This window comes from Benincasa hispida, chromosome 1 (assembly GCF_009727055.1).
Source record: "Benincasa hispida cultivar B227 chromosome 1, ASM972705v1, whole genome shotgun sequence".
Classification (NCBI taxonomy): domain Eukaryota; kingdom Viridiplantae; phylum Streptophyta; class Magnoliopsida; order Cucurbitales; family Cucurbitaceae; genus Benincasa; species Benincasa hispida.
The window spans coordinates 77,364,490-77,385,143 of record NC_052349.1 but is presented as its reverse complement, the minus strand read 5'-3'; the positions used below and the strand labels follow the sequence as shown (position 1 = coordinate 77,385,143).

Sequence of the window (20,654 nt, the reverse complement as noted above, 5' to 3'; positions counted from 1 at the left end):
GACGTAGGCAACTTAGTGATACTCCTAAGTATATTATGAACTCATGTTCACGAGGGATTGTCCTTTGATTTGTATGAGTGAGAGTGGCCAGTTCGCCGACTCAATATGCCTACCATTTTGGGATAAGACCGAGAGGGTAACTGGGAATATAATCATACAAGATGGATTTCACTCCTTCCTGACTTCATGGTAAGTAAATGAGTGTTTCCTTAAGTGGTGTCTCCAGGACTTGAACAAAGAGCCCTACCCTCTCATTAGCCCGAGAGGGATTTTTGTTTAATGGTTGGACCATAAACAGGTTGTTCATTAGAGAAGCATTGGTACTTGATGTAAAGGTAACCCAAGGGTAAAACGGTAATTTGACCCAATTAATGTTACAAACACTCGTGAAGGACTAACTTGCTGTTATTGGTCTATATCTATGGACACAGAAACATATATGTAGTGAGAAGAGTGCAGCTGTAAGTCTTTAGTGAAATGTACCCACAATTAACGAATATTGATTAATTTGGTTAATGAATTTAGCCAATTAATCTCACATCGTTGGAGCTTCTGATCTGCAGGTCCATTAGGTCTCCTTCCTAGCTTGTAAAGGGTATTGAGGTAATTTATCATTAAATTGAATTTGAAATGTTCAAATTCAGAACTGAAATTTTTTTAATGTATGATGATACATTTTAATCTAAATTTTAATTTTAGATATTATTATTAATTTTGGATATGATTCAAAATTAATAAATGAGAGAACGAAATATTTGAAAAAAGTTCAAATATTAATTTAATATGAATAAGATTCATATTGAAAATTATAGGTTAAAAATAATGTGTATTGGATGTACATTAAAACTATAGATTAAATGAGAGAAATATATTTGAATATAATTCAAATGGAAAATTTAAATTAAATACATGATATTAAATTGAATGATTAATTAATTAATTATTTTATTAAATTAAATTGATTAAATCAAAACAACCGATGATTCCTTAGAATGGGAAGAGCCAAGGTCTTCCCTAGCAGAAGGTTACTTCTATCAAGTTTGATGGAGGTAATTTGATTCATGCTGTAGGTGGGATTTGAAAGGGCTCTATTGTGGCTGACGGAAGAGGAAGAGAAGGCATTAGCCATTTGTTTCTCTGATACCAGGAAAGAAATATTAATCCCAAGGAATACAGCCAAGAAAAGAAAAACCCGAGGCTGACACTTTGCTCGATGGATAATTCACTGCTTTTGATGATTTATTCTGTACACAATAGGTGATAACAGGGGAAACCCTAGAAGAATACCTAAAGGGTAAAACAGACAACTCATTACAAATTATTAGCAAGGAAATGGAGAGGGCCGAGCTGTTACACACAGAATGGTACAAAATGGAGAATTCAGAAAATATCAAAACTAATTCTTTGCAGTGAAGCTGTATGTTTTAGCTGATGTCTTCACGTATACTTATAGATCACTAATTGCGTTATTCAAAATTCAAATGATTCAACCGTATTTTTTTATAATCTGCTTCATATTGAAATAAAAAGATATAATACAAATACTTAGTCATTTTATAATATGCTTAATATTGAAATGAAAAAAGGAGAATTCAGTTACCGGTATCTAGGCCCTTAGAATACCGAAAACTTGAATCATGTGTGCAACAGTTGGTTGGGATGTTCTATCAGACGGGCCTGAATGATTGTGATAATGTGGAATCCAATTCTAAAAAAAAGAAGAACGTGGAAGGCACGAAGTATATTTAATTCCCACAGCAACTCCAATGCTGTATTAAAAAGAGATTAAAAACCATAATAAATATATGGGGAATATTTTCAAAAGGCATCGATACTCGCAGAAAGAGAAGCTGCTTTCTTTTTCCTTTATGCGTCATTTAGCCTTTTCTCTCTAATTTTCCAAACTCTCAAACTCAGTCTCTCCGTAAAATTCCCAATTTGTTTGAAGGTTTGTTCTGATTTTGGCTAACAAATGGCAGAGGAAGTGAAGCTGTTGGATTTCTGGCCCAGCATGTTTGGTATGCGAGTTAGAATTGCTCTAGCCGAGAAGGGCGTGGCCTATGAGTACTTGGAACAAGATCTCAGGAATAAGAGCCCTTTGCTTCTTGAAATGAACCCGATTCACAAGAAAATCCCTGTTCTTATTCATAATGGAAAACCCATTTGTGAATCTTCCATTATTGTTCAGTATATTGATGAATTTTGGAATGATAAAGCTCCTTTGTTGCCATCTGATCCTTATGAGAGATCTCAGGCCAGATTTTGGGTTGATTTCATCGATAAGAAGGTGACATTTGTCTTCTCTCTCCCTTGTTAACTTGATTTCTTTTGTTCCTATTCTTTAACATTCATCATCATCTTAATCTTAATTTGGGAGAAAAGTACATTAGGTAGTCAGGAATGTTGAGTTATGACGAGGTTAGTGATAATAGAGGAGTTTAAAGAGGAATGAATCTAAGATTTTAGGTGGATTTGTCCATTTCGAGATGTCATATTATGATATGACTCCCTAACAATTTTATTATCTATCTTGTCAAATAAATAAAAAAATTTAGTTCTTAGACCATGATCTATTGGTAAATCTTCTATATTTGTATAAAATATTTACTAGAACTACTACTCCTTTTCTTAGATGATGACTCAATTGATTTTCTATATAATACCTCCCTGTTTTTATTTTAAACTAAATCTACAATTGAATATGAATGGTAGTATAAAAGTTAAGATACAAGACACAGATACAATAAGAATTTGCATAAAACTCAAGTTATTAACAATATAAATTAAGAAGGAAATGAGATTTGGTAAAGGTTAAAATATTATGAGATGCTTTGGATTATGATACAATGTTAAATCAATGATTGTTTTTAATTGCATATGTCAACATGAGCACAGTTTATTTAATGGTAATTGGTATATATACTCGTTTTTGAAATCTGAGATTAAAAATGCAGCTTTATGAAAGTGGGAAGAAGATATATGCGAAAAAGGGAGAGGAGCAAGAGGAAGGGAAGAAGGAGGTGATAGGAATATTAAAGCAACTAGAAGAAGTTCTTGGGGAGAAGGCTTACTTTGGAGGTGAATGTTTTGGAGTTTTAGACATTGCTTTGATTGGATTCTCCTCATGGTTTAGTGGCTATGAGACCATTGGGAATTTCAGCATTGAGGCTGAGTGTCCAAAGATAATGAGTTGGGTCAAGAGATGCTTACAAAAGGAGAGTGTTGCTAAGTCTCTGCCCGACTCTAAAAAGGTCTGTGAATTTATGCTTCAAATGAAGAAAAGGTTTGAGTAAACAAACTGTTGTTGTAGCTCTTTCTCCTTTGTTCCTTGTTTCTAGTTTCAGTGTGGAAGTGGAAGGATTAATTACTTGATGCATATTATTTGTTAGTTTCTTTTTGTTGGTATGCTATTAAAAGAAAAAGGTTCATTTGCACATTTTGACGTGTGTTTTGAAATTATCATTCAGTAAATGCCATGTGCCCTTAGGTAATTTGAAGATCACAAAATTAGGTAATTTTTTAATACTAAAAAAATATTTGGTTTTTTTAAAAGCCGTATTTATTTAATAAAGATAAAAACAAATATAGGCTTTTAAAAAGTCGTTGAAGTCCGGTTTGCTTCACAAAGGAGAGAATCTGAATCCAACGAATTCATGGTATCTCCTCAAGACAATTTTACTCACTCTAGTGTCTAAATTTCAAGAGTAGTTGATCTTCAGTATGGGTAGGGAAAAGAGAGGAGCATGAGGTGGGGAAGGAGGTATTAGATGTATTGAAGCAATTGGAAGAAATAATTTATATTCAATGAAAAATGGGATTAGGGTCGATCTTGCTTCTGCTTATGGTTCTCTCCCGTTAGGGATCCTTCACTTGTAATCGTCGAGACCTGAATAGAATGATATAAATGGATAGGAAAATTTGAGGTGTGAACATAAGAGTTACAAGAATTACTATTGCCAGATGCCTTGTTGAAAGGGAAGTCCTCTCCATTAAAGATAACATATCTTGAGACGATCACTCTCCTATTAGATTTGAGACATTTATATCCTTTGCTTGATAAGCTTGGACCCAAGTATGTGCACTTTTCAAATTGATAACTGAACTTATTCTGATTATAAGGTTGAAGACAAGGATAGCACGCACGCCCAAATGTTTTCAATGATGATACATCAATCGATTTTCTTAATAGCATTTCAACTGGAGACTTTGACAAGCTTGGACCCAAGTATGTGCACTTTTCAAATTGATAACTGAACTTATTCTGATTACAAGGTCGAAGACAAGAATAGCACGCACGCCCAAATATTTTCAATGATGATACATCAATCGATTTTCTTAGTAACATTTCGTGTTAAACATTTTATTTATCAATAATAATGACTTGTTGATTTTCCATCTTATTATGTAGATCCAATAAATGCATCCTTGGCTATAGTCTGAATGTTGGGTAGTTGTAAGATGCTACAAACGATGTGATCCACAAATCGTTCATGTTGAGACATGAGAGTGGGGGCATCCTATGCAATGAGTTTGCATATAGACTGGACCACGAAAATAGTTACTTTTCTTTATAACGATCGTTTACTATTAAAACTGATTATTTCATTTATGATATAACCTAGGTTAACTCGATCTTAATCCTAAACTAGCTATGAATTCTTGTTTATTCGGGATTATCCTTTGATCTGCAAATGGTGAGAGTAGTCACTGCTTAATAAGCTTACCATTTTGGGATAAGACCGGATGAATAGCTGGGGACATAGTCTTGCAAGATGGAATTCACTTCTACCCTATTTAGGGTTATAGATAGGTTGTTCTCTTAAGTACTGATTCCAGGTCTCGAATAATTGGGGCCCCGCCTTCTCATGATAGAGAAAGAATTTGATTCATAAAGATTATGCATCAGAATTGTTATTTAGAGTATTGGTAGGAACTTAAGAAACAAGATATATTTACAGGGGTAAAACAGTATTTTTGACCTAGCTGTGATTACAAACAACCTGTGAAGGACCGACTTACTGATTATGGTTATTAAGTGGACATAATATATCTAATGTATATCTAATGTGAGGGGAGTTCAACTATGGGCTATAGTGGAGTGTCCCATTAGTTAATGAATAGGGTTAGATTGGACTAACGAGTTTAGTCGATTAATCTCGAATCATTGGAGCCCATGATCTGTAGGTCCACGGGTCCCCTACTAGCTCGATCCGCGAGGTCCCCCTACTAGCTCGTAAATGGATAAGCTTTAGAGTAGCTTGAGAAATTAATTTGAAACGTTCAAATTAAACGGAATAAGAGAATATATATTTAAATATGATTTAAATATATGAAGATGATTATTGTGCAAAAATTAATTTAATATTTGATATTAAATTAATTAATATTTTAAATTAATTTATGAAATTAAATTTAGAAAATCATTTTTCAGTTTTATTAATCAAAATATTTTTTTATTAAAAGAAAAATGAAAATCAGTTTTGCATGTCATGCTAAATGGAAAATGTAATTTTTCCATTATCTTCTCTTCATTAATACTCCAAGCATGAGCTGCAAGCCATGCAATTCACTTCTTTGCATGTTCATTTGCAATAAATAAAGAAGTTTGGAGTGATTTGAGGAGAGCTAATATAGAAATTTTGAGAGAAAATCTCTGTGAGAAGAAAAAGTTCTTCCTTTTGGGTTGTTGTGTGTTCTTCATTGTTCTTCACTAATTCAAGTTGTTCTTGAGTCCCACAACTCTGTCTAAAGCTCCAAGAGGATAGTGGGAAAGACTTTGAGGTGGTTCATGGTGATCTCTGGTGAAGATTGCTGCTGTACAATCAAGTTCTTGGAGAGTTCTTCAAAGGTATGATCTTAAAACCCTCTTTTTAGGAAAACATGCTTTAGGTTCTACTAAAATTAGTAAATTTGAATGCTTATGGATCATTGATACTTCCGATGCATGTTATTTAACTCTTTCAGGAAGACCATTAATAAGATATAGGGCAGTCTGAAAGGCATCCCACCATAGGTATAAAGGTAGTAATGCTGGAGTAAGAAAGGTTAAGCCAGCTTCTACAATATGACGGTGCTTGCGTTCAGCCCTGCCATTTTGAGACGAGGTATATGGACATGTAAGTTGAGATTTCATCCCTAGTTGATAGCATACTTTATGTAGTTTGATATATTCGCCACCCACTATTAGATTGCAAGGCCCTCACATGTGAGTTAATTTGAGTTTTGACAATAGTAAGAAAGTGATTGAAGGCTGTTACTGTGTCACTCTTTTGTCTTAAGGGGTAGAGCCATGACTGTAATCATTGAAAAATATGATATAGTAACGAAATCCTTCTCTAGATATCATTGAGGTTGGTCCCCAAACATTCAAGTGAATTAAATCGAAGCTGTTACTTGCTCTTGAATCTAAGAGGGGAAAAGAAAGGGAATGGTCTTTGTCATACTGATATGCTTTAAAAAATTGATTGATATCATTCTCTTTAGCATTCAGACTACATTTTTTATAATAAACTTTAAGACTTTTGATGGGGGTAGCCTAGACGTTTGTGTAACAAATCTTTGATCACTACGTTGTTGATATTGACTGCTATATTAGATAAACTTAAGACAAAGACACCTTTATTTTTGCACATTGGTTTAGTTGCACCAGTGGCTCTTTGCTACGACTTAACTAATTGATCTTTGGCATCTTGAAGTTGATAGAGTTCATCTTTAAGCACCTCTTTCAGTAAATTGGCCCTTGTAGCTTTGTCCTTAACAACACGATAAGAATCATGAAATTCAATATAGATATCATTGTTTTATGTTAGCTTTGAAACACTGACCAGGTTTTTGGTTACTGCAGGAATATAGAGCACATTTTGAAAAGTTAATAAAGCATGACCATTTGTTAGTTTGGAGTTACCAACATGAGATATATTAAGTTCACTTTCATCTCCTACAGTTACAAGATCAGTACCTGTGTATTCGATTGGATTAGCTAGAGAGTTGTAATCTGATGTAACATAGTTGGATGTTCCACTATCTGCATACCAGTTAGGGTCTAGCACAGTTTCTGGTTGAGCAAAGATTGGATAGGTGTTCTGATTAGCCATGAAGGCAACATGGGGAGGGAAAGAAGGGTTGCCATGTGACCCTCAATTATTTCCTCCTTTGTTTGAGTTCACATTGGGTACAAATTCTCGATAATACCTGTGATAACAATAGTCTGCAGAGTGACCATATTTTCGACATACCTGACATGTTGGTTTGTTTCCATGACCACGACCACGACCTCTGTTTGGAGTTCTACTTCCTCTTGAGAAGCGACCATTTCGGTTTTGTTCATTATTGTTTCTAATCCTCTGTGATCGTTGGTTGTCACTGTGATTTTGATTGTTCACCATATTAATTGATGTGTTATGGTTGACTTCATTAGCAGGATTGGAGTTTACAGCCACTCTTTGAGTGTTTTAATGGTCTAACCTCTTTTCAAACACAAGTAGTTCAGTTTGCATATCTAATCAAGAGATATATGACCGTCCTTGAATGGTTGCTGCAACTGGATTGTTCTCCTATTCCAGGCCTAGCAGTACCTTTTCAGGTTTGGAAAGTTTGTTTGAGAAAATCTTCCTCTGCCCCTGACTGAACGCCAAACAAGCTCTGAATAGTTTCCCATAAGTCATTTAAGGTCTCATAGCCCATCACTTATGTTGCTATTTCTGGTGTCATAGAGTTGTAGAGTCACCCTAAAAGTAATTGATCAACTACTAACCATGCTTTATATTAAGGTTTGATGATAGCTCCTGTTGCAATCCTCGGAGGGTGGTTGCTTGAGGTTTCCTCAATTTATTCAGTAGTAAGAGCTTCTTGAATTAGTATGGCTGAGCATTGGTGGTCGTTGAATTAGCCTAGTCATGTATCCTTCTAGCTTGTACCCACGTAGATTGGTAGAGCCATGTTTTTCCATAGTATGAAATTGTTCCGACCTAGCTTTATTGAGGTGACTTGGTTCAAAAGTTGATTGACAGGTGGATTGGTGAAATTTCTAGTGGCCATGGTGTTTCAAGTGAAGAGGGGTTAGCCATAAGGCTCTGATACCAAAATAAGAAAAGAATAACAGAGAAGTAATTGGGCAGTGAGCTGAAGGAATTTTCGGTATGTATTTTACTTATCTTACGACTCATATGGCCTTACAGTTTATATACAACAAAACCCTAAAGTAGGGACATAAATGGAATAATAAAGAATAGTTGGATTTATAGACGTCAATAAGATATTGGGCTATAGAAGATTTTATATAACCAACGGGTAATAGAAATTATTCCTTTCTGGATTGGGTGTGACATGGCTGATTTTTTCTTTTTTTCTTTTTCTTTTATTGCCTTGGTATTTTGTTGGGTTTGTGCTTCTCTCCTAATAATTTGGACATTAATTTTTTGAATTGTTTAAAATACAATTTCCATTTTTTTTGTTAAAAAAATGGAAGATCTTAGTTCCATGGATTTGCAACCTATTTTATTCAAAGTTTATTATTCTCTCCCCTACCCTTACCTTCATGACTCTCCTCTATCGCCCCCACTGCTCTCTTCAAACAAAATTCTTGCCCTAAATTCAAGCGGTTGCGGCACCAATATCTTGAACCTCTTTGCAAAATGTCTCCCTCCTCTTATTTGCCTGAAAATGGAATTTCTTTAAACTCCAGGAAAATTAAGAATGTTCAAATGATCCGACAACCCGAACAATCCGAACTAACCAACCTAAATTGTAAGTGTTAGATTGAGTTAGTTTTAATTTTTGGTTGGATTGGATTGAATTTTTATGTTTTTCGTTTGGGTTTAGGTTGTGTTAATATAAATTCTTTATATCTATATTGAATAGATAAACCCTAGGATCATTCATGTCAAATTGTCAATAATAACATACCGGATTCCATTGCAAAATTGATGATAGCTTCAAGATGATGATGGATGACTATGGTCTTCCTCAACCAAAACTCCGAATGCCCTTAGTGGGATCTCTCTCTAGATGGGATTCAAGAAAGACTGAGTGCTTATATTGTTTTGGTATATCGGGGACCATAGCATAAGGTTTCTTTATATACTAGCTCAATTAGGGTTCCCATTAAACCCTAATTAACTAGGAATGGGTTTCTACCAATTAAATCCATACTCAATTAGGAATCTAAGGCCTTAATTAATTAGATCATATAATAGGGTCCAATCTAATAAAATAACCCAATGTGATAAATTATTAATTCACATACATAGCCTATACTTTAATTAAACATATTATTATTTAAATATGTCTAAAAATCTCCCACTTGGACTATGTCTATGTACCTAATATAATTAAATCACATAAACCTTAAGCGCGCATGAACAGATTATTTTAATAATAGAATTCTCCTTTAGTTCAATCTGGTCCATCTCCTGTATTAGTATGGAATCAAGGCGGCTTTCATCACTATCCTTGTAACTAAACCTTCCTTGATCACCAATTCCAATACATTCAATGACATAGATCAAGTATGGATGGATAGCATGGAAACTACATGCAAAGTGATCTAGATCATGCCTGTTTCCAACTGGTTCAAATTCCTTAATGAGATCATTCTAAAAAACTTTATGCTAAACTGCATGTATGATAAACAAGTTCAAATAATAAAACATAAACCATCAACTTTATTCTATATAGAAAATAAACAAAATAAGGTCAAAGAATATCCTCAATAAAAAACTCCCACTAAACCATGGAATCAGAAAAGTGACTAACACCCATGTGAGTAAAATGCTCATGAAAAACTTTAGGTGGTAAACCTTTAGTCAATGGATCTGCCACCATAGAGTTTGTTCCTATGTGTTTTATCAAAATTTGACCATTATGAATTCTTTCTTTAACAATCAGAAACTTCACGTCTACATGTTTTGACTTCGTATTGCTTTTGTTGTTGTTGGAATACATCACAGCCGACTTATTGTCACAAAATAATTTTAGTGATTTTTCTATGCTAACCACTATCCGCAGCCCAGTGACAAAATTTCGCAACCATATTCCATGATTGGATGCCTCATAACATGCTACAAACTCCGCAGCCATGGTAGAAGAAGCCATAAGTGTTTGTTTAACACTTTTTCAGGATATAGCTCCTCCAGCCAACATGAAGATATAGCCTGAAGTGGATCGCAAAGTGTCTTGACATCCAGCATAATCAGAATCAGAATACCCAATGATCTCCAAAACTTCTGATTTCTGATAAGTGAGCATATAATCTTTTGTTCTCTGTAAATACCTCATAACCCTTTGACTGCTTTCCAATGATCCATCTTCGGGTTACTCAAATATCTGCCTAACACTTCAACTATGAACGCAATATCTGAATGCGTACATACTTGAGTATACATTAGACTTCTAATGGCCGATGCATAGGGAACCTTCTTCATCTCCTTAGTCTCGAGTGTGGTCTTGAGGCATTGACCTAAATGAAATTTATCACCTTTAGCGATCGGGGTATCTCCCGGCACACACTCTTTCATGCCAAATCTACTCAAAATCTTTTCAATGTAGTTCTTTTGTGACAATCTCAAAATACATTGAGAACGATCTCGCCGTATTTCAATTCCTAATACAAAAGAAGCATCACCAAAATCTTTTATCTCAAAATTTCTTTTGAGAAATCTCTTAGTGTCATGCAATAAACCTACATCATTACTAGCTATGAGTATGTCATCAACATATAACACCAAAAAGATTGATTTACTCCCACTGAACTTGTGATATACACAATCTTCCACAATGTTCACCTCAAAACCAAATAAGGTTATCACTTCATGGAATTTGTGATACCATTGATGAGAGGAGACCGTAGATGGATTTCTTTAATTTGCACATTATAGACTTTGAATTATTAGACACAAAGTTTTCTAGTTGCACCATATAAATCGTCTCATCAATGTTCCCATTGAGAAACACAATTTTTACATCCATATGGTGTAGCTCTAAATCAAAGTGAGCTACCAGTGCCATGATTACCCTAAAAGAGTCTTTCGATGAAACCAGAGAGAAAGACTCTTTGTAATCAATGCCTTTCTTTTGAGTAAAACCCTTTGCAATAAGACAAGCCTTATATCTTTCGATATTGCCATGTGAATCCCTTTTGGTTTTAAATATTCATTTACAACCTATGGGTTTCACTCTTGATGGCAGTTCGACAAGTTCCCAAACGTCATTGTCTGTCATGGATTTTATTTCCTCTTCCATAGCACTTATCCACTTTTGAGAGTTAGAACTTTGTAAAGCTTTTTGGAAGTTGATTGGATCATCTTCCATTATGCCCACATCATCTTTATGTTCTTGAATAAACACAATATAATCATCTGAAATTGCACTTCTTCTCTCTCTAATGGATCTTCTTAGTGGCACTTTTTGAGGTTATTGAGTTTGAACTTCAGGTTCAATAACGGGGACTTCAATGTTGTCTTGTTCTATAATTGGTTCAATAATGAAGTCAGGAATTGGAGCCTGAACATCATTTATAATCACATGAGGAAAAGAAACCAATTCCTCTTCAAAGACAACTTTCCTTATGTTATCTTCCCTCCAAACTCAACATCCTCAAGGAATCTAGCATTTCCTGTCTCAAACAATGATATAGAAGTGGGATCATAAAACTTGAAACCCCGAGAGTGCTCAGAATATCCAACAAAATAGCAGCTAATAGTTCTTGAGTCCAATTTTCTTTCATTAGGTCTATATGGCCTAGCCTCAACTGGACAACCCCATATGTGAAGATGCCTAATACTAGGCTTCTTTCCTGTCCACAACTCATAAGGGGTTTTGGCTATTGCTTTACTAGGTACCATAGTAAGGATATATGTTGCAGTCTTTAGTGCCTCACCCCAAAGGGATTCTGGTAGAGAAGAATCACTAATCATACTTCTTACCATATCCTTAAGCACTATTTCGCCTTTTTGCTTCACCATTCATGCTGGGTTTGCCCGACATAGTGTACCCTATTAAGGATATAAGTACCAAATGCACGAGTAAATTTTCATTTATCTCGATATCAAGTGCCTTTAATTTACCTGCGAGATTAGGCATTTCCATAATGTACTCCCTTATGTTTCCATTGCCCTTATACCTCAAAGAAGTTAAAAAAGTCAAAAGACTACTTGCTTCCCCTTTCTCATTTTTAGCAAAATATTTCTCAATTTGAGCAAGGAACTTATTGGCATTTTCACTTTCCGTGATAGAGCCCTGAAAAGACTTCGGAATAGAGTACCTAATGATCATCAGACACATGCGATTTGACCGTTCCCACTTCTCTATATTAGCCGTATTTGGCTGTTCCTCAGTAGAAGTAGGTTTATCGATCCTTAATGCAAGGTCCAAATCCATACACCCAAGAAGTATCTCTAGGCTTTCTTTCCAAATCTTGAAGTTCGATCCATTCAACTTAGGGATTGAACTTAGATTTCCAGACATTTGAGTAAGACCAACTGAAACAATAAAAAAAAAAACATATGCTCAAAACTAAAACATAACAAAATAATTTCACATATATGGTGGGCCTCTTTAACAAGATACCTAGCACAACATTGATGTCCAGCATTTGGGCAAAAAACACCCACTGTAAATAGTACTCTCAACGTAGTAATCAAAGTACTGACAATTAACTCTGTCAAAAAATAGCATTTCTTTGGACCGACTGTTTTTCACATGAACAATCCTTATAATTGCCACATACTTATTACCACATGCATACCATAATTTGGCCAAATAATTATCTTCCTTTGGGCCGATAATTATCCGCATAAATTCATGAATATGCACATCTTATATTTCATTATTAAAACTAGAGACTACTTTGGTAACATATTATTTTTTACCAATTCAATCTAAAATATAAGATATAATAATATAATAATATTATTATACAAAAAATAAAGGAGGAAGAACACCAAATAGTATTTTACAAAATTCACTTAATAATTGCATACACATAATAAATTAAAGTAACATAAACATGTGAATATATCACAAAAAAAAAAAAAAATTCAAATTGTAGATTTTAATTCACAAACTTATCAATCAAGAACTAAGAACCTTTTCAAGAATTTCACAAATATTAATCAATAAAACTTAGATTCACTAAATTCAATCATTTTTTTTTTGAAACTCATATTCATCAATTAGTATTAACATAACTTTTTAGTTAAAAATAAAAGAAAAAAAAACAGCGACAACATAACTTTTCCATTACTAATCAAATTTAAAACCGAACTCATAAAGTCATCCATTAAGAATTAAAATAAAAAAATGATAATTAAAACCAAGAACCGCGGCAAGACTTTAATCGGGTAATTGAACCAATACCTTTGCGCAACAACAACTCCAGTCAGTCATTAACCGAAAGTTTGATGGGTAAAACTTGTAGCAACTAAAGACCAACTCCTTCGATTGGGTTTAACTTTTTTCCAGTGGATTTCATCACATGGTGGACTTTTGTCATGAATGTTGAAATCCTTAATTTTGACAATAAGAGAACTAAGGGATTTTTTTTTTCCTTAAAAAAAAACTTTAGGAAACTAGTTCAATCAAAATAATCAACAAAAAAAAAAAAAAAAATTAACTTTAATCCACCACTAGCACATCATTCAATAATTGTGATGGGTATCAAATACCACATACAAGAATACGGGTTGCAAGAACACTATTGCAAAGAAAAAAATGACCGCCGAGATTTCCTCCTACTCGATGAGTTTACAACGCTGCTATAGTAAGCCGGCTATTTTTTTTTAAAAAAAAATTCTTTAAATTCTTTACGAAACCAAAATTTAATCAACAATGCCAATGGAAAATGCATAAACTAACAATCCAACATGAAATTCTGCTCTGATACCACTTGTTAGCATAAATTCTTTATATCTATATTGAATAGATAAACCCTAGGATCATTCATGTCAAATTGTCAAGAATAACATACCGGATTCCATTGCAAAATTGATGATAGCTTCAAGATGATGATGGATGACTATGGTCTTCCTCAACCAAAACTCCGAATGCTCTTAGTGGGATCTCTTTGACTCAAGAAAGACTGGGTGCTTATATTGTTTTGGTATATGGAGGACCATAGTCTAAGGTCTCTTTATATACTAGTTCAATTAGGGTTCCCATTAAACCCTAATTAAGTAGGAATGAGCTTCTACCCATTAAATCCATATTCAATTAGGAATCTAGTGCCTTAATTAATTAGATCACATAATAGAGCCCAATCTAATAAAATAACCCAATGTGATAAATTATTAATCCAAATACATAACCCATGCTTTACTTAAACATATTATTATTTAAATATGTCTAACAGGTTGCACTTTTAAAAATTCAGGTTGACTCAACCCAACCCGAATTTGTAATATTATTATTATATATATATATAAACTCATATATATTTTTATGATGTTTGTACGAAGTTTGTAATAGATATCTTGAATTTTGATATTTAATATTTAAGTTTTATGAAATTTTAATTATTAATATGTATTGTACACAAATTTAAATATTTAAGTTAATAATAAATGTAATAAAAAAAGAAAAGAAAAAGAATAAATAACCCGACAACCCAACCCGTCCCAACCCGAATTTTAAGGGTTGGGTTGGAGACCTTATTCGGGTTGCCAACTCAATCAACCTGAATTTTTGGGTTGATCCAAAAAATCCTTTCAACCTAATCCTACCCAATCTATGTACACCCGTAATGGTAACGCCCATTGACAAGGACAAGAATAATAAACACCATATACTGGGCTATTGATCATCTAGTCATTTTGTCGAAATGCGACGTGCCATATCCATATCCATTCTCAACTCCCGGAAAAGAAGTTTTCGTTGTATAAGGTAAGCAGGATTGAAAGTGAAATAACATCTATTTATACCTTCACTTGAACCTAACTGATTTGGTTCTGAAACATGATCCGACTGAGTGGTGGAAATCTGACACCAAAGCATGGCGGCAATTGATTTTGAGCGACAAGGCGGACGAAACTGAGCTATTGTGACGATTTTAAGTAGAAGACACCTCACAAAACCTGTAGTTTATGTCAAATTATTTTTTTATAGTCATTAAATTTGATAATAACTCGAATACACTATCTATCCAAGGTAGTAGCACAGACCAATAACGTAAAAAAAAAAAAACACATGTATTTAACATGTATTTGTTGATTAAGTCATGGGTTTGAGGTCGTGAGACTATATATTTGCTATTTGTTGTTTAGTTCATGGGTTTGAGAGTTATAGGATGACAGTGTAATTAAACTAGTGTTAAAGGTGATAGGGTTGAATGTGTACCTTATATCCTAGAGGGCATAGATTATTATTTATTTGGTCTGGCATGTGCAAATCTTGTATTTTTGGCTATACTAGGGCATGTAATTATTATGTGTATTGATATATTTTTTTCAGTGAAGTTTTTTTTTTTCCACAGTGCAAACCTTGTATTTCTGTCAATATTAGGGCATGTAATTGTTATTTGTACTTATATATATATACTGAAGTTTATCTTTTATTTTCATATTGATTTTGCTTAAATTTGGTCATAGACATTGTATTTGTGCGTATTGTTTAGAGGGACTATTAACGTTTCTCATACAAGATTCTGATTCCTTTATTTACGCCACATTTGATTTTTGGATAAGATTTTGTATTTAAATGTTGTATAATTCTATTTTTCAAGAAAGGTATATTGCCATAATTTTAAATACGTACCATGTATTTTAATTTAATATTTTATGTTTAGACATTTTTAGGATAGAAACTATATTTGGATATTTTTTTCAAATTTTCATTTTAAAATTAGACATTTATCCAATCGTCCCTTTTAATTATCCATGATTCCATGGACAACACAACTTGGCTTCTTATTCTTTAACTACATTCATACGGGCTTTATAAGTGCCCAATATCTGAGCGAGCCCAACATGCATGGACCACCACCTCTAGATCCCTTAAGCGACTAACCGTATTTCCAACGGTTTGGCCAGTGCGGTTTTCTTTCCAAGTCGGTTTGGTTATGGTTTTATACTTTCAACCATCGAATGGTGGGTATAGCTTCAGTTTTTTTTGTAGAAGCCGAACCACCAAACTGTATGTATCCTCTAGTTATTGGTGGAAGAAAAATCAATCTGATTATCATTTTTATTACATATTCTTAATCTCTTCATGTCATGACTACTTATTATTGTAATCTCGATCTCGTAACATTAAGATATAAGTGATTCATAGTACTAATTTTTCTATAACAAATTATATAAAATTTTTCGTTCTCTACAACATCATTGAACTTTTTTTTAATCAAGTTATTGCGTAGAGTAATTTGAATATTTGTTTCCTAACAAAATTACAATTAGTATATTAAGCAATTTATCGTTTAAAATATATTTTTCCGTAAAACAAATGTCATTACAAATTGTGTTAGCTGTTATTGTTTCCTTTTATTTGTTTTGTTGGGTTTCTTGTTGCCATTCTTTGTGGCTTTGGTGATCATCTTCTTTCTTTCCTTTATGGATGCATATTTGATTTTATTCTTTCCATTTTTAGATGGCAATATTATTCTTGTCGTTTCTATTTCTTTCCTTATGGATTGTCTATGTTATTTTGTTGCTGTGATCTTCGGAGTTGGTGAAGCAACTGAATGATTGTATGAAATATTGATGACATTGCTGAGAACTTGTTGTGTTGCTGCTCTGCAAGTGTGGTGAATCCTTCGGAGAGAGAGCGTTGCAACTGCACGAATTGAGGTAATGAATTGTTGTTCATGTGGGATAAGTCTGCTGGTTGAAGGGCGTTCAATCAGTTAATCAAAAAGATTTTTGAAGCTTCATATACAGAGACATTGATTCAAGGGGGAGCCCGAATCTGATTACTCTATAGGTGACGAAGCATTTGGTTTAGGGGAGTCTAAACTAGTCCATAGAACAAAGCTATTTGTGTATCAAGTTAGCTTAAACTTTAGATAAGTATTCTTGTTGTCATTACTTATCTTATCTAGTGGAACCTTTTCATTTAGGGCAAGTGTCTCCTAGATGTAAATATGGTTACACTGAACTGGATTACCAACTCCACATGTTCATTGACTCTTCCTTTTCTCTTTGGTTATCTTGTGTTTACACATGTTAATGCCTTTTTAAGTGACTTGTGAGTAGAAGCTTTTAACTACATTCTAATGTAGGGAGCTAAACAACTAACCCAGATTCGAAGCTCAACGTTACGAAATTGGTAATTAAAGAATACGAAAGAACATAAAAAAATAGATAATCGACACACAAATTTACGTGATTCACTAACAGTGTGTTAGTTATGTCTACAAGGTAAAGGGTGAACATGTTATTAGAAAGAATGTTATCTGAATACAAAATGACACCACTGGAGTTAGAGAGTTTATATAGTGCACTTCTCTAAATTTCGTACTTGATTGTTAGAAGGCGTCTACAAACAAATTCAAGACATTCTAACACTCAAAGTTGAAAGCATTATATAAATTCTTCTGCAGTGCACTTAAGACTAATTGCAAAAAAGTGGATGACAAAAATGGTTGTATTATGGTATACTTTTTGTGTGGAAAGAACATGGTTGTATACATTAATTAAGAGAAAAAAAGGGATAATACTGTTTTTATATATATATTCATAAAAACTCATAAGCATATTTAAAAAAAAAAATTTATTGCAACAGAGTTCTAAAAAATAATGTTTATGACCATGATAAAGCTCCTCTCTTGCCATCTGATCCTTATGAAGATCCTTTGTTTTCTCTCTCTCTTTCTTAACTCAATATCATTTATTCCTATTCCTTAACATTCATCATCATCCTAGTTTTTATTTGAGAGAAAATAGCATTATTTCAAAATATTGAGTTATGCTGATGTGTTAGTGAGTTTAAAGAGGAATGAATCTAATGTTTTGACTCAATTTCTAAAAAGCTTGTTCTCTTTTTAAAATTTGATTAAGATTCAAATATTTCTTCAAAAAATGTGAAAATCGTTAAGAATTCCATATTGAAAAAATTAAAGAACTTCACACTCCTTTTAAAATAAATGAGCTACTTCACCTATTACCAATTAGTTTTAAGATGAAATTTCATACAAATTTGAAAAACAGAAAAACTAAAATAAAAATCGTTATCGATCATATTGGAAACACTTTCCTTAATAGTAAATTTAAAAACGATATATTTCTATTAATGTGTTAAAAAAATGGATATTTGTGAAAGATTAGTCATATAAAGTTAATTGTCTAAATCTTCCATAGAAAGGATGGTATACAATAAAATGTGATTTATAAATTATAATATTTTACTGTATTTGAAAATATCTTTGACTCATTTTAAGGTTTAAAACTATTTTTCAATTAAAATGAGAAGATAAGATGCGTAGAGAAGAAAATGAATAAATGTGAAATGCAGAAAGTATATTTAAGTCCAACGAGGCCACGACAACTCCAATGCTGTATTATGAAAATAATAAAAAGAATAAAAGAGTGGTGAAATTTCCAGAAAGGCATCCATTTGCCTTTTATGCGTCTTCTACTATCAATCTCGATCTCAGTTTCTCCACAATTCCCAATTGGCTTGAAGGATTGTTCTCATTTGGGTAGCACCAACAATGGCAGAGGAAGTGAAGCTGTTGGATTTCTGGCCCAGCATGTTTGGTATGCGAGTTAAAATAGCTCTGGCCGAGAAGGGCGTGGCCTATGAGTATTTGGAACAAGATCTGAGGAATAAGAGCCCTTTACTTCTTGAAATGAACCCGATTCACAAGAAAATCCCCGTTCTTATTCATAATGGAAAACCCATTTGTGAATCTTCCATTATTGTTCAGTATATTGATGAATTTTGGAATGATAAAGCTCCTTTGTTGCCGTCTGATCCTTATGAGAGATCTCAGGCCAGATTCTGGGTTGATTTCATCGATAAGAAGGTAAAATTTTGTTTTCTCTCTAGCTCCCTTTTTTAACTCAATTTCTTTTGTTCATATTCCTTAGCATTCGTCATCATTTTAATTTAATTTTAATTTGGGAGAGAACTACATTAGACTTAGAAATGTTGAGTTATGCTCAGGTTAGTGATAATTAGTGAGTTTAAATAGAAACGAACCTAAGATTTTGACCCAATTTCTCAAAAACATGTTTCTTCCACAAATATAAAAAGCATAAAAGAGAAAAACTAAAATCTGAGACCTAAATTATTGTGTACTGATATATTAAAGAAAAAAAAAGTAGGTATGTAAGTCAATTGGTATATATGATATGATATGAGATACTTGTTTCATCAATAAAATTTGATCTATTGATTATTTTTCCAGGTGACATGTTTGAATGAAATGACATTTTTTTCGAAGTTTCAAATATTACAATGCTTTTTCATTATGATTTATATAACCACATTGGATAATCATCATATAATATTTAGTAATATGAGAAACTGTCTATTATGATACAATGATTATTCTTTATTCCGTATGTTCTGTTGGGAATTTATGCAAGATATATATCTCAAACTTCCACTTCCACGGATTAGAATCAAATAAGTCATCGATCATAAAACATCAAATAAACAGGATAAGGGAGAAAGAAAACGACACCGAAAAATATATGGTTACAAACTTGGAACTATATCTAGTCATATGTAATTGCAGGTTTCACTATGATGGAGATTACAAAGACACCAAAACTTACGTTACAAATCTCTCCCCAAATAGCCCAACAAGGACTATTTGAATCCAATACCACAACCCGGTAAACTAACAAGAGAAAAGCCCCAATCCAAGAGAAAAATACACAGAGTCACACACTGAAATGTGAAGAAAGCTTGTTAAAAATTTCCGTCTGGTGTATTGTTCTTTCTCTCCTGCGGCGAGGAGGCTTCGGCCTTCTGCACTTCACGGCACACCTATGTGCAAATTCTGTCTTCATGCATAAACACATATTTATATATTCGTTTTTGAGATGGGAGATTCAAAATGCAGATTTATGAAAGTGCGAAGAAGATATACACGAAAAAGGGAGAGGAGCAAGAGGCAGGGAAGGAGGAGGTAATAGAAATTTTGAAGCAACTAGAAGAAGTTCTGGGGGAGAAGGATTATTTTGGAGGTGAATGTTTTGGATTTTTAGACATTGGTTTGATTGGATTCTCCTCATGGTTTTATGCGTATGAGACCATTGGGAATTTCAGCATTGAGGCTGAGTGTCCAAAGATAATAAGTTGGGTGAATAGATGCTTACAAAAGGAGAGTGTTGCTAATTCTCTGCCTGACCCCAAAAAGGTTTGTGAGTCTTTGCTTCAACTGAAGAAAAGGTTTGACTAAATTTGTTCCTTGTCTCTAGTTTCAGTTTGGAAGTAGAAGTGGAAGTGGAAGGATTAGTTAATTAAATACTACTTTGTTACTTTCTTTGTTGGGATGCTTTTAAATGAAAAATGTTTCATTTGCACATTTTGATGTGTGTTTTGAACATTATTATTATCATTCAATAAATGCCATGTGCCCTTTCATAATTTCTAGGTCACAAAATTAGTACACTTCTTCATTTTTTAATACTAAACAAAATGAAAATTATTTACCTAACATAACAAAATTTTAATTTTTTTTAATAGAAGTTGATAAAGGATGATAAAAGTCTATT

General features: G+C 33.3%; 2 protein-coding genes across 3 annotated transcripts; both read left to right on the top strand.

The window, feature by feature from the left end:
* Nucleotides 1-1,799: 1,799 nt before the first annotated feature.
* On the top strand, nt 1,800-8,884 carry LOC120084536 (probable glutathione S-transferase parC). 2 transcript variants are annotated; one of them, XM_039040342.1, is made up of 6 exons: nt 1,800-2,287; nt 2,955-3,251; nt 4,120-4,225; nt 5,732-5,848; nt 5,965-6,104; nt 6,845-8,884. In XM_039040342.1, exons 1-4 carry the CDS (start codon nt 1,973-1,975, stop codon nt 5,803-5,805), a joined length of 792 nt encoding a protein of 263 aa, XP_038896270.1. In that variant the 5' UTR covers nt 1,800-1,972; the 3' UTR covers nt 5,806-5,848; nt 5,965-6,104; nt 6,845-8,884. The 2 variants fall into 2 exon arrangements, with proteins under 2 accessions (XP_038896270.1, XP_038896262.1); XM_039040334.1 differs by having other exon boundaries at nt 5,965-6,116; nt 6,845-8,882.
* A 9,580-nt stretch (nt 8,885-18,464) lies between these two features.
* Nucleotides 18,465-20,526, top strand: LOC120084549 (probable glutathione S-transferase). The gene is made up of 2 exons (XM_039040350.1): nt 18,465-18,952; nt 20,000-20,526. The coding sequence occupies exons 1-2, from the start codon at nt 18,638-18,640 to the stop codon at nt 20,336-20,338; spliced, it is 654 nt and encodes a 217-aa protein (XP_038896278.1). The 5' UTR covers nt 18,465-18,637; the 3' UTR covers nt 20,339-20,526.
* Nucleotides 20,527-20,654: the final 128 nt, after the last annotated feature.

Coding starts and splice junctions, on each gene's coding strand:
- LOC120084536 (XM_039040342.1), top strand. CDS start 1,973: ATGGCAGAGGAAGTGAAGCTGTTGGATTTCTGGCCCAGCATGTTTGGT. Junction 2,288..2,954: donor TTGATTTCATCGATAAGAAG/GTGACATTTGTC, acceptor TTAAAAATGCAG/CTTTATGAAAGTGGGAAGAA. Junction 3,252..4,119: donor CTCTGCCCGACTCTAAAAAG/GTCTGTGAATTT, acceptor TCTGATTATAAG/GTTGAAGACAAGGATAGCAC.
- LOC120084549 (XM_039040350.1), top strand. CDS start 18,638: ATGGCAGAGGAAGTGAAGCTGTTGGATTTCTGGCCCAGCATGTTTGGT. Junction 18,953..19,999: donor TTGATTTCATCGATAAGAAG/GTAAAATTTTGT, acceptor TTCAAAATGCAG/ATTTATGAAAGTGCGAAGAA.